The sequence below is a fragment of the Pristis pectinata genome, chromosome 5, assembly GCF_009764475.1.
Source record: "Pristis pectinata isolate sPriPec2 chromosome 5, sPriPec2.1.pri, whole genome shotgun sequence".
Taxonomy (NCBI): Eukaryota; Metazoa; Chordata; class Chondrichthyes; order Rhinopristiformes; family Pristidae; genus Pristis; species Pristis pectinata.
This window is the reverse complement of record NC_067409.1, coordinates 72,967,441-72,979,823: the sequence shown is the minus strand read 5'-3', so window position 1 is coordinate 72,979,823 and position 12,383 is coordinate 72,967,441. Positions and strand designations below refer to the sequence as shown.

Below are 12,383 nucleotides of genomic sequence, written 5' to 3'. Positions count from 1 at the left end.
TACTATCAGAGACCCCATTTAGAAATATCCCCAGGCTGCAGACCTGCACCATGTAATACAACCAAACAATGCCAAGGGACGTCACAAATGAAAACAGTTTGGCAGACAGTGAACTATGCAGAGAGTTTATGGAGCTCAAGGAAGTCAGGGTGAAAATTCAGATTAGTGGCACTCTCAGAGGAGGAGAGAGGAGGAGCAAGGGAGGCAACAGAACAGCCGATGACCCCACTACTGACAGTGGGAAAGGGTGGAACAACAGGGGTGAGGATAAGATCAGTTTAATTCCAGCAGTCAGTGCCCATTGCCAAAGCTCTGACTGGAAGTGTGTTTATTTAGATAGAGAATTAAACCTTAATAAGCATTTCTGTCTTCAGGAAGGGAGGAAAGAAAAAACACAGCATTTGGCTAGTTTATGAGGCAGGTTTGTCACAACCACTGGCACATTATGCTTTGGGTTTTTCTAAGAGCTGTGCGTCATTAATTATCCACGAGCTTACCTCAATCTTTTATTAGTTTGCCTTGTGTTAAGTTAGCATTGAATACCTTCCTTAAATTAAAAACTACTCACTGACGCACGAGGATCCTTGAACCAATTACTTAGATCAATTATCTCCCAGAATTGATTGGGTTTCCACCCTATCAGGTTCCCCTGCTTAGACACAGCTCCTGAATATTTCTATCATCTGACTCACAGGTTTCAAGATCATTATCAAATTGAACTTAGTCAAAACCCATGGATGACAAGTAGGATGATGGGGATCCTTCCCCACCATTAGTATCTATAGGAGGAGCTGCATCAAGAAGGCAACATGAATCATCAAAGATCTCCACCATCCGGGCCATGCCATCTTCTTGCAGCTACCACTGGGCAGGAGGTACAGAAGCCTGAAGTCCCACACCACCAGGTTCAAGAACAGCCAGTTCTTTTAAATCATTCAGTGCTTGAACCAACCTGCGCAATCCTAATCACTACAGTTTAGGCGCAATATGACCACTTTGATCTCTTTGCATTAAAATGGACTTTTTTTGTTCTAATTGTGTTCTTTCTTGTAAAAATTGTGTATAATTTATGTTTTTCTTGTGAATGCTACTTATATGATGCTATGTGCCTGTGATGCTGCTGCAAGAAAGTTTTTCATTGCACCTGTGCACACATGTACATGTGCATATGACAATAAACTCGACTTTGGACTTTGAAAAGACATCAATTCCTGGATGATTCCTTTCAATAGGGCAGAAAGTGATCAAAAAGCTCAATGTTAAAGACTTGGGGATAACATAATAAGACTGCAAGGGTGTGATGCAGTTTGGGGTATGCAATGAGAAGGGTGCTGGAGAGTGGGTTTGGGAGTGCTGGGATGGGGTGTTGTGGTGTGGGGCTGGTTGCTGGTGTTGGTTTACTGGAAAGAGCTGTTAAAGTAGGATGTTGCAGGGATGCTGCTAGGATACATCATTACATGTTCATGTGTTTAATTCAGGACTGATGGTGTAGGAGATGGTGGCGACATCAAGCAACCACCCAGGCATTTAGTCCACTCCAGGTACCACAGGGGCCAAAGAACCCAGAGTTTCTGGTCACTGAGAACAGTTGGGAGCCAGATCAGCTTCAGCTCTTTGTGTGAGGTCCTGCCTTTCTGCAAAATGGCCTCAGCTTCTTCCAGAAGGAACCTCAAACATACTGGTCTCATAAATCACAACCAAGCACATCAGTTGTGTAACAGGATTTGTGTATATCGAGGATATCTAGAAGAGGCGATGTCTCAGGAAAGCAACATCCATCATTATTGACCCCCACCATCTGGGCCATGCCCTCTTCTCGAGGCTGCCATTAGGCAGGAGGTATAAGAGCCTGAAGACCCACACCTCAAGGTTCAACAACAGCTTCTTCCCCACTGCCATCAGGTTCTTGAACCGACCTGAAAAATGTCAGACTATATTTCTTTTCCCTCTGTCAATCTTGCACTGGTGTCATTATTTTTGCCCACATGTAAGTTATGTATAATTTGTTAATTTAAGTTTGTTAACTTATCTTTGTAATGTACTGTGCTGCTGCTGCAAAAAGCTAATTTTCATGGCATTTATACCCTGTGTATATATGCCTATGACAACAATAAACTTGAACTTAAATTTAGAACCGACAAAAATGGCCCTGCCCTCTCTGTGGATTTTCAAATGTTTGCTCATGACTTTTCCATCAGTTTCCTTTTTCTCTTCAAAAATACCTTGTTCATATTTCCTTACAGCAGAAAGCCATTCGACCCATCAATTCTATGCCAGTTCTCACAGCAAGCACATTAAATGCCATTCTGCTATTTATTTCCCTGTAATCTGTTCTCTCTGACATGAGCTGTGAAGAGCTTTGAGATATCTTGAGGCAGTGAAAAGAGCTATAGGAAAGCATTATTTAATTACACTGGAGCAGCTTCAGCCCATAGACACATGAATATACAGAGAAGGGAGGGGTATAGTCAACGTGTGGGGAAGAGGGTTTAGATTAATTAGGAGTCATTGGTTTTATTAGTTCAGCACAACATGGTGGGCCGAAGGGCCTGTCCTAAGCTGTATTGTTCTATGTTCTAGACCCAACCAGCGCACACACCACGTACAGAGGTTTGTAAAATGCTGCCTGGTGTTATGCTACAGCACACTGCAGTGCTTTTAAACATTAAAGATTCCAATGTAATTCTAACCCAAATTACAGAAGCGGTGAGTGAGAGAGTAGTGGAAGGGAAAATCTGATTAGTGAAAGTCACCCTCCAAATGCAGCAGAGGGACAGAGAGAGGGAATGAGAGGGAGAGAGACACAAAAAAAGGGAGAGATGGAGAGTGAGAGACAGTAAAGGAGGTACAAAGTACAAAGAGGGAGATAGAGAGAGAGGGAAAGAGAGGCAGAATGAGGGAGAGACAAGAGGTAGAAATAGAAAAGTAGAGAGAGACAGAGACAGAAAGGGAGGTACAGAGAGAGACGAGGGAGAGAGAGAACGAAAGAGAGACAGGCAAAGAGAAAGCGAATACTTGAGATAAAAACATAGAGATAGGGAGAGAGAGAGACAGAGAGAGAGAGAGAGAGAGAGAGACAGAGAGAGACAGAGAGAGACAGAGAGAGACAGAGAGAGGGAGGGAGCTGTAGAGACCGGAGCATGCAGAGAGGGACAAGGAGGCAGAGACAGAATGAGGCAGGCAGAGATAACAGGAGAGAGAGGGAGAGATCAGCAGTAAGAGAAGTAGAGAGAAACACACACACAGAGAATGAGAGAAAGGGAGAGAGCGAGACAGGATGGTAGAGAAAATAGAAAAGGCAGGGCCAGTGGGGCAAAGTAAGACATAGAAAGAGGCAGCAACACAGAGAAGCAGAAGCAGAGATACAGGCAGAAAGGCAGCAAGGAAGACTGACAGAGAATCAAAGGTACAGACAAAAACAGGCAGAGTGCGAGAAAGAGTTGACCAAGACAGAAACACTGACATACTCAGATCTGATGAACAGAGAGCGAGGGGGGGGGGGGGCGGGGGGTTCATAAGAAAGATTTAAATAGTGACAGCAAGGCGGGCAGATTTACAGGGAGGGAGAGCGGGAGAGGGGAAGGAGAGAGAGAGAGCAGTTAGGGAGGGAGAGGCAAAGAGAAGGGGAGAGGCACAGGGAGAGGCAAGCGACCCGTGTGTCGGACGGAAGGTGGTCGCAGTTGTAGTAAACGGGGACAGGAGATTCCTTAAACGATTTCAGAGTGGGCTGAGGGCAGATCCCGCCGGCCATCGGGTGGGTGATGTCCGCCTATCCCGACCCCCCGACATCAGTGGCGAGAGATAAGGGCAACCCTTCCCGGCCAGAGCTCACCCCGCCGGCGGCAGATGCTCCCCCCACCCCGGGGCTCTGCTCAAACAACGCCCACCGCTGGGGAACAGCTGGAATGTGCAGGGAGGGAGGACACTGGGCAGCGGGGCTCCGACTTCGGAACTTGCTGCAGCGCCGGAGGGGAGGGGAGGGGAGGGGAGGATGGGGAGGGAGGGGAGGGGAGGGGAGGATGGGGAGGGAGGGGAGGATGGGGAGGGAGGGGAGGGGAGGGGAGGATGGGGAGGGAGGGGAGGGGAGGGGAGGGGAGGGGAGGATGGGGAGGGAGGGGAGGGGAGGATGGGGAGGGAGGGGAGGGGAGGATGGGGAGGGAGGGGAGGGGAGGATGGGGAGGGGAGGGAGGGGATGGGGAGGGGAGGGAGGGGAGGGGAGGATGGGGAGGGGGAGGGGGAGGGGGGGGAGGGGGAGGGGGAGGGGGGAGGGGGAGGGGGGAGGGGGGAGAGGGAGGGGAGGGAGGGGAGGATGGGGAGGGAGGAGGGGAGAGGATGGGAGAGGATGGGGAGGGAGGGGGGAGGGAGGGGGAGGGAGGGGGGAGGGAGGGGGAGGGAGGGGGAGGGAGGGGAGGGAGGGGGAGGGAGGGGAGGGAGGGGAGGGAGGGAGGAGGAGGGGAGGGAGGGAGGAGGAGGGGAGGGAGGGGGAGGAGGGGAAAGGATGGGGAGGGAGGGGGAGGACGGGAAAGGATGGGGAGGGAGGGGGAGGAGGGGAGAGGATGGGGAGGAGGGGAGAGGATGGGGAGAGGAGGGGAGAGGAGGGGAGAGGATGGGGACGGAGGGGGGAGGAGGGGGAGGGGAGTGGGAGGGGAGTGGGAGGGAGGATATGGAGGAGAGGGGGAGAGAGAGATGGGCGAGAGGGAGGGGGAGAGGTCAGGGACCCTCCCCTCAGCCTCACTAGACAAAGGGGAACATTTAACCTTCACAACACTTACTCCTTCCCGCGGCCCGGGACAACACCTCCCCCCCGACCCCTATGTCGGGTGGACAGAGCCCGGTCTCTGGAGACAGGTGGCCGGGGGGGGGGGGGGACCGTATTTGTCCAATGGAAGATGTTTGCAGTGTTTGCCCTTCAACCACCCACAGCCAGCCTTTAACGCGCCAAGTTTGCCAAGTTGCAAGAATGCCAAACCTTGGAGCAGAGAGCGGGACAGGGCGCCCTGATCCTCGGGGAAGGCGTCGGTCAGCCTGCGGAAGACGCGGGCCAGCTGGGGGTAACTGCGGTGCAAGTACAGCACGTTCCTGTCCGACCACTCGGTCCTGATCTCGAAAAACTCTTCCTCCCGCCGGTTGACGATGATCTTCCGCACCCCGTTCACCCAGCAGTCCCTCACGAACATATTCACCAGCGAGGTCCCCTCAAACACTGCCGAGGCCATGCTCTAGCGACCCGGCATGCTGGCCCCGCTCCGGCACAGGATCCAGCCCGCTCCCGGGGCACCGGCTCCCGCCGCCTGCAGCCGCCAACCGTCCCAACACACGGCAACAGCCGGCTGCGCGCTGTGCTCTCTCTTCCTCTGCCTCCCTCTCTGCCTCTTCCCCTCTCCCTCCGCTTCTCTCGCCCCCTCTCTCTCTGTCTGTCTCACAGTCCCTCTTTTCCCTCTCACAATCTCTCACTTTCTCTCTCTTTCCTCCTCTCTCCCTTCCCTTTCTGTAGCATAACCCCTCTCTCGTCCTGTATCTCCCTATCCCCTCCCCTCTCTCACATTCCCTGTTTCCTTCCCTGTCTCTTTACCCCCCTCTCCCTTTCCTTTCTGTATCACACAGAGATCTGTATCGCTCTCTCCCTGTCCCCCTGTCTCACACTGTCTCTCTCATTCTCCGTATCTCCCTACCCCCCCCCCCCGTCTCGCACTCTTTCTCCTTCTCCCCCTCCCTGTCTCACACTCCCTCTCGCTCTGTCTCTCTACCCCCTCCCTGTCTCTCTCTCTCTCCCGTTCCCCCTCTGTCTCACTCTATATCCCCCTCACAATCTTTCTCTCTCCCTCCCGTTCCCTCTCCCCGTCTCACACTCCCCTACTGCAGCACAGAGTCCGCTGCCGTCGGGTTACTAACGTCCAGCCACGTCCCGTCTCAGCCGCTTCAACTTTTCCTCTAACACGTACTTCCAGGGAAGTGAGGTTCCTTCCGCAGGATCATTGACATCATTCCCAGGAATGTCTCTCCCACTCACAGTGATGTCACCTCAGCTCCAATACACTGAGGGGTGCACCATTCTCCCAGAATATCCTTCTGCAAGCCGCCCGTTCCCCGTGGCCCCACCCTCTCCCCTTCTGACCCCCACCTTCGCTTGTGATTCCCATCCCCCCGCCTTCCGCTCCCTATTCATTCCGACTGGAAATCCAACGAGATTTGGGAATGAATTGCCTCTTGTTTGTGTGGTTCCTCGGGGAGCTCGCACTTAATTCCAGACAACGGTCCCGAGAGAACGATTTGATTTTAACCCCACTCACATTTTATACAGTGGGAAATGCTACAAGTTAATATCCAGAAGTGGGTGAATTCTGAATTCAAACCGTCACGGGTTCACTTTGTTACAGAACAGGAACAGACCCTTCAGCCCACGATGTCTGTGCTGACCATGATACCAAATTAAACTAAACCAATCTGCCTGCACATGATCTATATCCCTTCATTCCCACTCTGTCCATGTGTCTGTCTAAATGCCTCTTAAATGTTGCTGTTGACTTCCACCACTTCCCCAGCCAGCGCGTTCCAGGCACCTACCACTCTCTGTTTAAAAAACATACCTTGTAACTCTCCTTTAAACTTGCCCCCCCCCTCACCTTACAGATATGTCCTCTAGTAATATGATCTTTTTACCTTGGAAAAAAGACTCTGAATATCTACCCTATCTATGCCTCTCATAATTTTGTAAACCTGTACCAGGTCTCCCCTCAGCCTCCACAGCTCTAGAGAAAACAATCCCAAGTCTGTCCAACCTCTCCTTAAAGCACATACCCTCTAGTCCTGGCAGCATCCTGGTAAACCTCTTCGGCACCCCTTCCAAAGCCTCTACATCCTTCCTGTAATAGGGCAACCAGAGCTGCACACATTCTTATTATATCTCAGTTTAAAACCCATTTTAAATAGCGAGACCAGTGTGTTGAAAAAAGTTGGATTCCAAACTGCAAGAATTCACATTTCACAGCGGGAATATTTGGAATCTAACAAGGAGGGGGGAGAAGTATAGAGAGATTAGAATTGTGGAGACAGAGGCGGGTGGGAGTGAATCAGGGTGTTGGTGTCCAGTAGTTGACTTCAGATCTTAGCCAATGCTGATATAGGGGTCTGAGTGACATTTGGGATCTGTTTTAGTTGTTCATGCAGGGAGATGTGTGAAGGTAATCCAATGGCAGGATATTTCCACAGTATCCCAGGGAAGTGACCCCGAGCAGGGTCACAGGACAATTATTCCCAGCCTAAAATAAAAGCTGCATTTTAAACTGGTCCTGACCAGGAAGATTAAATCTGTTTAAGTTAACAGCTTCAGTTGGGACCCCATTCACTGGAAGCATCAAATAGCACCTCGAGGTAGGCATGGTGTAACTGACCCAACCATCTCTCATCCTCTGATACAGCGGAAGTCAGCAAAATTACACCCTATCAGGTCCTGGTCTAATCCTAGACCCCCAGTGTGTGCCCTCAGACAACACCTAGAGGTGACACAGAGTGTGGTTCTGGTACAATATTACAGTAAGGGGTTTCTTTTAACTTGCAGGATTCACTGAAACTGTTGGGTGTTTTACACAATTATTTCCCCAGAGATATGATACTGTGGGATGGACAGGCCAGGGGTGTCCATAAGCACTACACCTCAACTGGCTGTCTGTCTGAGTGCTCCTGACCATCAGAGGTAATATCCTGACTGGTTGCATCACAGCTGGGTACGGCAATGCCAAAGCACAGAAACGCAAGAGGCTGCAGAGGGCTGAGGACACAGCCTGGTCCATCATGGGCACCACTTTCCCCACCACTGACAGCATCTACAGGAGGTGCTGCTTCAAGAAGGTGGCATCTGTCATCAAGGATCCCCACTGTCCGGGCCATGACGTCTTCTTGTTGCTGCCGTCAGGCAGGAGGTCAAGAAGTCTGAAATCTCACACCATCAAATTCAGGAACAGCCACTTTCCTACAACCATCAGATTGAACCAACCTGCACAACCCTAACACTACCTCAGCAACAGAACACTACAGATCACCTCTTGCACTATCATGGTCTTGTTTCTGATTGTATTTTATTTTGCACTAATGTATTGTTTTGCACAGTCTTTTTTTCTCTTCACTGTCTTTTATAATTTATGTTTTGTATGTTATCTGAACCTAGGTGCCTGTGATGCTACTGCAAGCAAGTTTTTCATTGTACCTGTACCTCACTGTACTTGTGCACATGACAATAAGCTTGACCTGACTTGACACCAGTGGTGGAGCAGGGCAGTTTAATGTCCACAGAGTCCAATCATTACATGTCAGACCCAGAACAATGTAAGCAATTTAATCAGTGTAACCTGTGAAACACATCGCCAACACATCTTGTACGATAAGATGGACTCTTGACCTCAAAGTCTACCTCATTATGGCCTTACACCTCATTGTCTGCCTGCACTGCACCTTATCTGTAACTTTAACACTTTATGCTGCATTCTGTTATTGCTTTTCCCTTGTACTACCTCGATGTGTTTATGTTGTGAAATGATCTGTATAGATGACATGCAAAACAAAGTTTTTCAGTGTACCTTTGGTACATGTGACAATAATAAACCAATTACCAATATCAGCCAAGATAACAGAGTTTGGTGAAGCCTGAGTTGGCAGGTCCCTCCCCCAACTGCGGCTGTGGGGCCTGTGTATTGTCCTAGAATTGCAGCTGTTTCAGCATTTCCCCTGCAACCCTTTGCAACCTTTTCCTCATCACTCCTGATTCTCCTGACTAAATGTGCAGAGTCTAGGGGGACTTCAGACCAAGAAGAGCAGAGTCAAAATTTCACTCAAAACTGAGCAAAAGGCTTGGGCCATAAGTGAGACCAAACTTAGAACTGTGTACCATCCCTCTAATCCTCCAAGCCTAAGCCCACTGATGTACAAATTTCCCAAGTGGACATGTGCGTGGATCTGCGAATTCCAAGAACTGAAAGCTCACTCAGTTTAATCCTGTTTTACTTCACAATTAATAGGCATGGCTTTAAGGTAATGGGTGGGAAGTTCAAGGGAGATGTCAGAGGGAGGTTTTTCACCCAGAGAGTGGTTGGTGCATGGAATGCACTGCCTGGGGTGGTGGTGGAGGCTGATACGTTGGTCAAGTTCAAGAGATTGTTAGATAAGCATATGGAGGAATTTAGGATAGGGGGATATGTGGGAGGAAGGGGTTAGGTAGGCTTAGGCGTGGTTTAAAGGTCGGCACAACATGGTGGGCCAAGGGGCCTGTATTGTGCTGTATTGTTCTATGGTTCTAATAGCTTTAAATATAACCACGGGGAAAGAAAGACCTGTAATAATTGGGTTATCAATCAAGAGTAAAACTTTTCATTTCTTTCAAAAAGCCCCCTGAACTGTCTCTCCTTTGCAAATACTCCCTTCCCCCCAATCACCCACACCCTCTCCTCCAAACACTAAGGAACTCCTCCTCCTTGATATCTGCCACCCTCAACTCCAGCCATGTAGCGATGCTGTGTCACTCTGCAGGATTAGAGATTTTCACCTCTAGCGCTGTACACCAATGGGAACTGCCATCAACAGTGAGGTGATCATTGAGGAATGAGACAGTATCACTTCCTGATCATGGTGGAATGAGACAGTGTGACACAATCACAAGGAAGGAGCGCCAATGTCTCTACTTTCTTAGAGGCATAAAGAGGTTCAGCTTATCACCAAACACTCTACCAAGCTTCTACAGATGTACTGTTGAAAGTATCCTGACTGGTTGCATCATGGTCTGGTACCGCAATTCGAATGCGTAGGAACACACGAAGCTGCAGAGAGTAGGCGACTCAGCCCAATACATCATGGGCACATCCCTCCCCACCATTGAAAGTATCTATATGAGGCGCTGCCTCAAAAAAGCAGCATCTATCATCAAACGTCCCAACCATCCGGACCATGCCATCTTCTCACAGCTAGCATTGAGCAGGAGGTACAGAAGCCTGAAGTCCCACACAACCAGGGTTAAGAACAGCTACTTCCCTTGGTCTTGATATTGGTTTATTATTGTCACGTACCGAGGTACAGTGAAAAACTTGTCTTGTATACCGATCGTACAGGTCAATTCATTACACAGTGCAGTTACATTGAGTTAGTACAGAGTGCATTGAGGTAGCATAGGTAAAAACAATAACAGTACAAAGTAAAGTGTCACAGCTACAGAGAAAGTGCAGTGCAATAAGGTGCAAGGTCACAACAAGGTAGATCATGAGGTCATAGTCCACCTCATTGTATAAGGGAACCGTTCAATTATCTTATCACAGTGGGGTAGAAGCTGTCCTTAAGTCTGGTGGTACATGTCTTCAGGCTCCTGTATCTTCTACCTGATGGCAGAGAAGAGACAATGACCCTGGTGGGTGGGGTCTTTGATTATGCTGGCTGCTTCACCAAGACAACAAGCGGTAAAGACAGAGTCCAAGGAGGGGAGGCTGGTGTCCATGATGCACTGGGCTGTGCCCACCACTCTCTGCAGTTTCTTGCAGTCCTGGGCAGAGCAGTTGCCGTACCAAGCCGTGATACATCCAGATAGGATGCTTTCTATGGTGCATCGGTAAAAGTTGGTGAGAGTCAAAAGGTGCAAACCAAATTTCTTTAGCCTTCTGAGGAAGTAGAGGTGCTGGTGAGCTTTCTTGGCTGTGGTATCTACGTGATTTGACCAGGACAGGCTGTTGGTGATGTCCACTCCCAGGAACTTGAAGCTCTCAACCCTCTCGACCTCAGCACCATTGATGTAGACAGGCGCATGTACACCGCCCCCTTTCCTGAAGTCAATGACCAGCTCTTTTGTTGACATTGAGGGAAAGGTTGTCATGACACCATTCCACTAAGCCCACTATCTCCTTCCTGTACTCCAACTCATCGCTGTTTGAGATACGGCCTACAGTGGTGGTATCATCTGCAAACTTGTAGATGGAGTTAGAGCAGAATCTGGCCACACAGTCATGAGTGTATAGGGAGTAGAGGGCTGAGGACGCAACCTTGTGGGGCACCAATGTTGAGAATAATCGTGCCAGAGGTATTGCTGCCTATCCTCACTGATTGCGGTCTGTTGGTTAGAAAGTCAAGGATCCAATTACAGAGGGAGGTGTTGAGCCCTAGGTCTCGGAGTTTGGTGACAAGCTTGCTTTGGATTATTGTATTGAAGGCAAAGCTGTAGTCAATAAACAATAGTCTAATGTAGGTGCCTTTACTGTCCAGATGCTCCAGAGCTGAGTGTAGGGCCAGGGAGGTGGTGTCCACTGTAGACCTGTTTCGGCGATAGGCAAATTGCAGTGGGTCAAGGTTATCTGGTAGGCTGGAGTTGATGCGTGTCATGACCAACCTCTCAAAGCACTTCATGGTGGTGGATGTCAGAGCCACTGGTCGGTAGTCATTGAGGCATGTTACCTTGCTTTTCTTCGGTACCGGGATGATAGTGGTCTTCTTAAAACAGGTGGGGACCTGACATTGAAGCAGGGAGAAGTTAAGTATGTCTGCAAATACTTCTGCCAGCTGATCAGCACAAGATCTGAGCACACGGCCAGGGACACCACCTGGGTCAGGTGCTTTCCTCGTGTTCACTCTCCGGAAGACTGATCTTATGTCCTCAACCATTTGGCTCTTGAACCAAACTGCTCAACCCTAATCACTACATCAGTATAGCAGCGTCATGACCACATTGCACTACAATGGACTTTTTTTTGTTCTAATTGCATTCTTTCATGTATAATTTTGCTTAATTTATGTTTTTCTTGTGAATGTTGTGTCTATAATGCTATGTGCCTGTGATGTTGCTGCAAGTCAGTTTTTCATTGCACTTGCACATATATGTACTTGTGCTTATGACAATAAGCTCAACTTGACTTCCTGATCGTGAAGGAATGAGACAGTGTGACTTCCTGTTCAAATTCCCTCATAGAACAAATCAACTATTGAATGACAAAGTGATAGTGTTGTGCAGATTTGTACTGAAGCCATAAATCTGGATTTTATCCACCATTCTGTTTTCTGGGACAGTCTGTAAGCTGATTCCTTTAATGTGGTCTCTATCCATTTGCCTGCTTCATGTGCATCTATCTGAATTCTGAATCTCCTTTCCCACACTGAGGAAGCGCATCCCTTCCTGACGAACTTAACGCTTTCTTATGCAGGTTTTGAATAAAAAGGAAGTGGATTGTCACCATCCACTCTGAAAGCCACCAACGCAGCTGAACCTGTGATCCCAGTGGAGGATGTAAGATCAGTCTTCCGGAGAGTGAACACGAGGAAAGCACCTGGCCCAGATGGTGTCCCGGGCCCTGTGCTCAGATCTTGTGCTGACCAGCTGGCAGGAGAATTTGCAGACATATTCAACCTCTCCCTGCTTCAAT

At 49.1% G+C, this 12,383-nt stretch overlaps 1 protein-coding gene across 1 annotated transcript in view; it reads right to left on the bottom strand.

Annotated features, from left to right (window-relative positions):
• The window catches only part of pxdc1b (PX domain containing 1b), a 38,842-nt gene extending 32,922 nt beyond the window's left edge, over window positions 1-5,920 (bottom strand). Inside the window, exon 1 of the mRNA XM_052016388.1 lies at window positions 4,970-5,920. Within this exon, the coding sequence (XP_051872348.1) occupies window positions 4,970-5,216 (247 nt within the window). The 5' untranslated portion in view covers window positions 5,217-5,920. The remainder of the gene's footprint in view (window positions 1-4,969) is intronic.
• Between the last annotated feature and the right edge of the window lie 6,463 nt (window positions 5,921-12,383).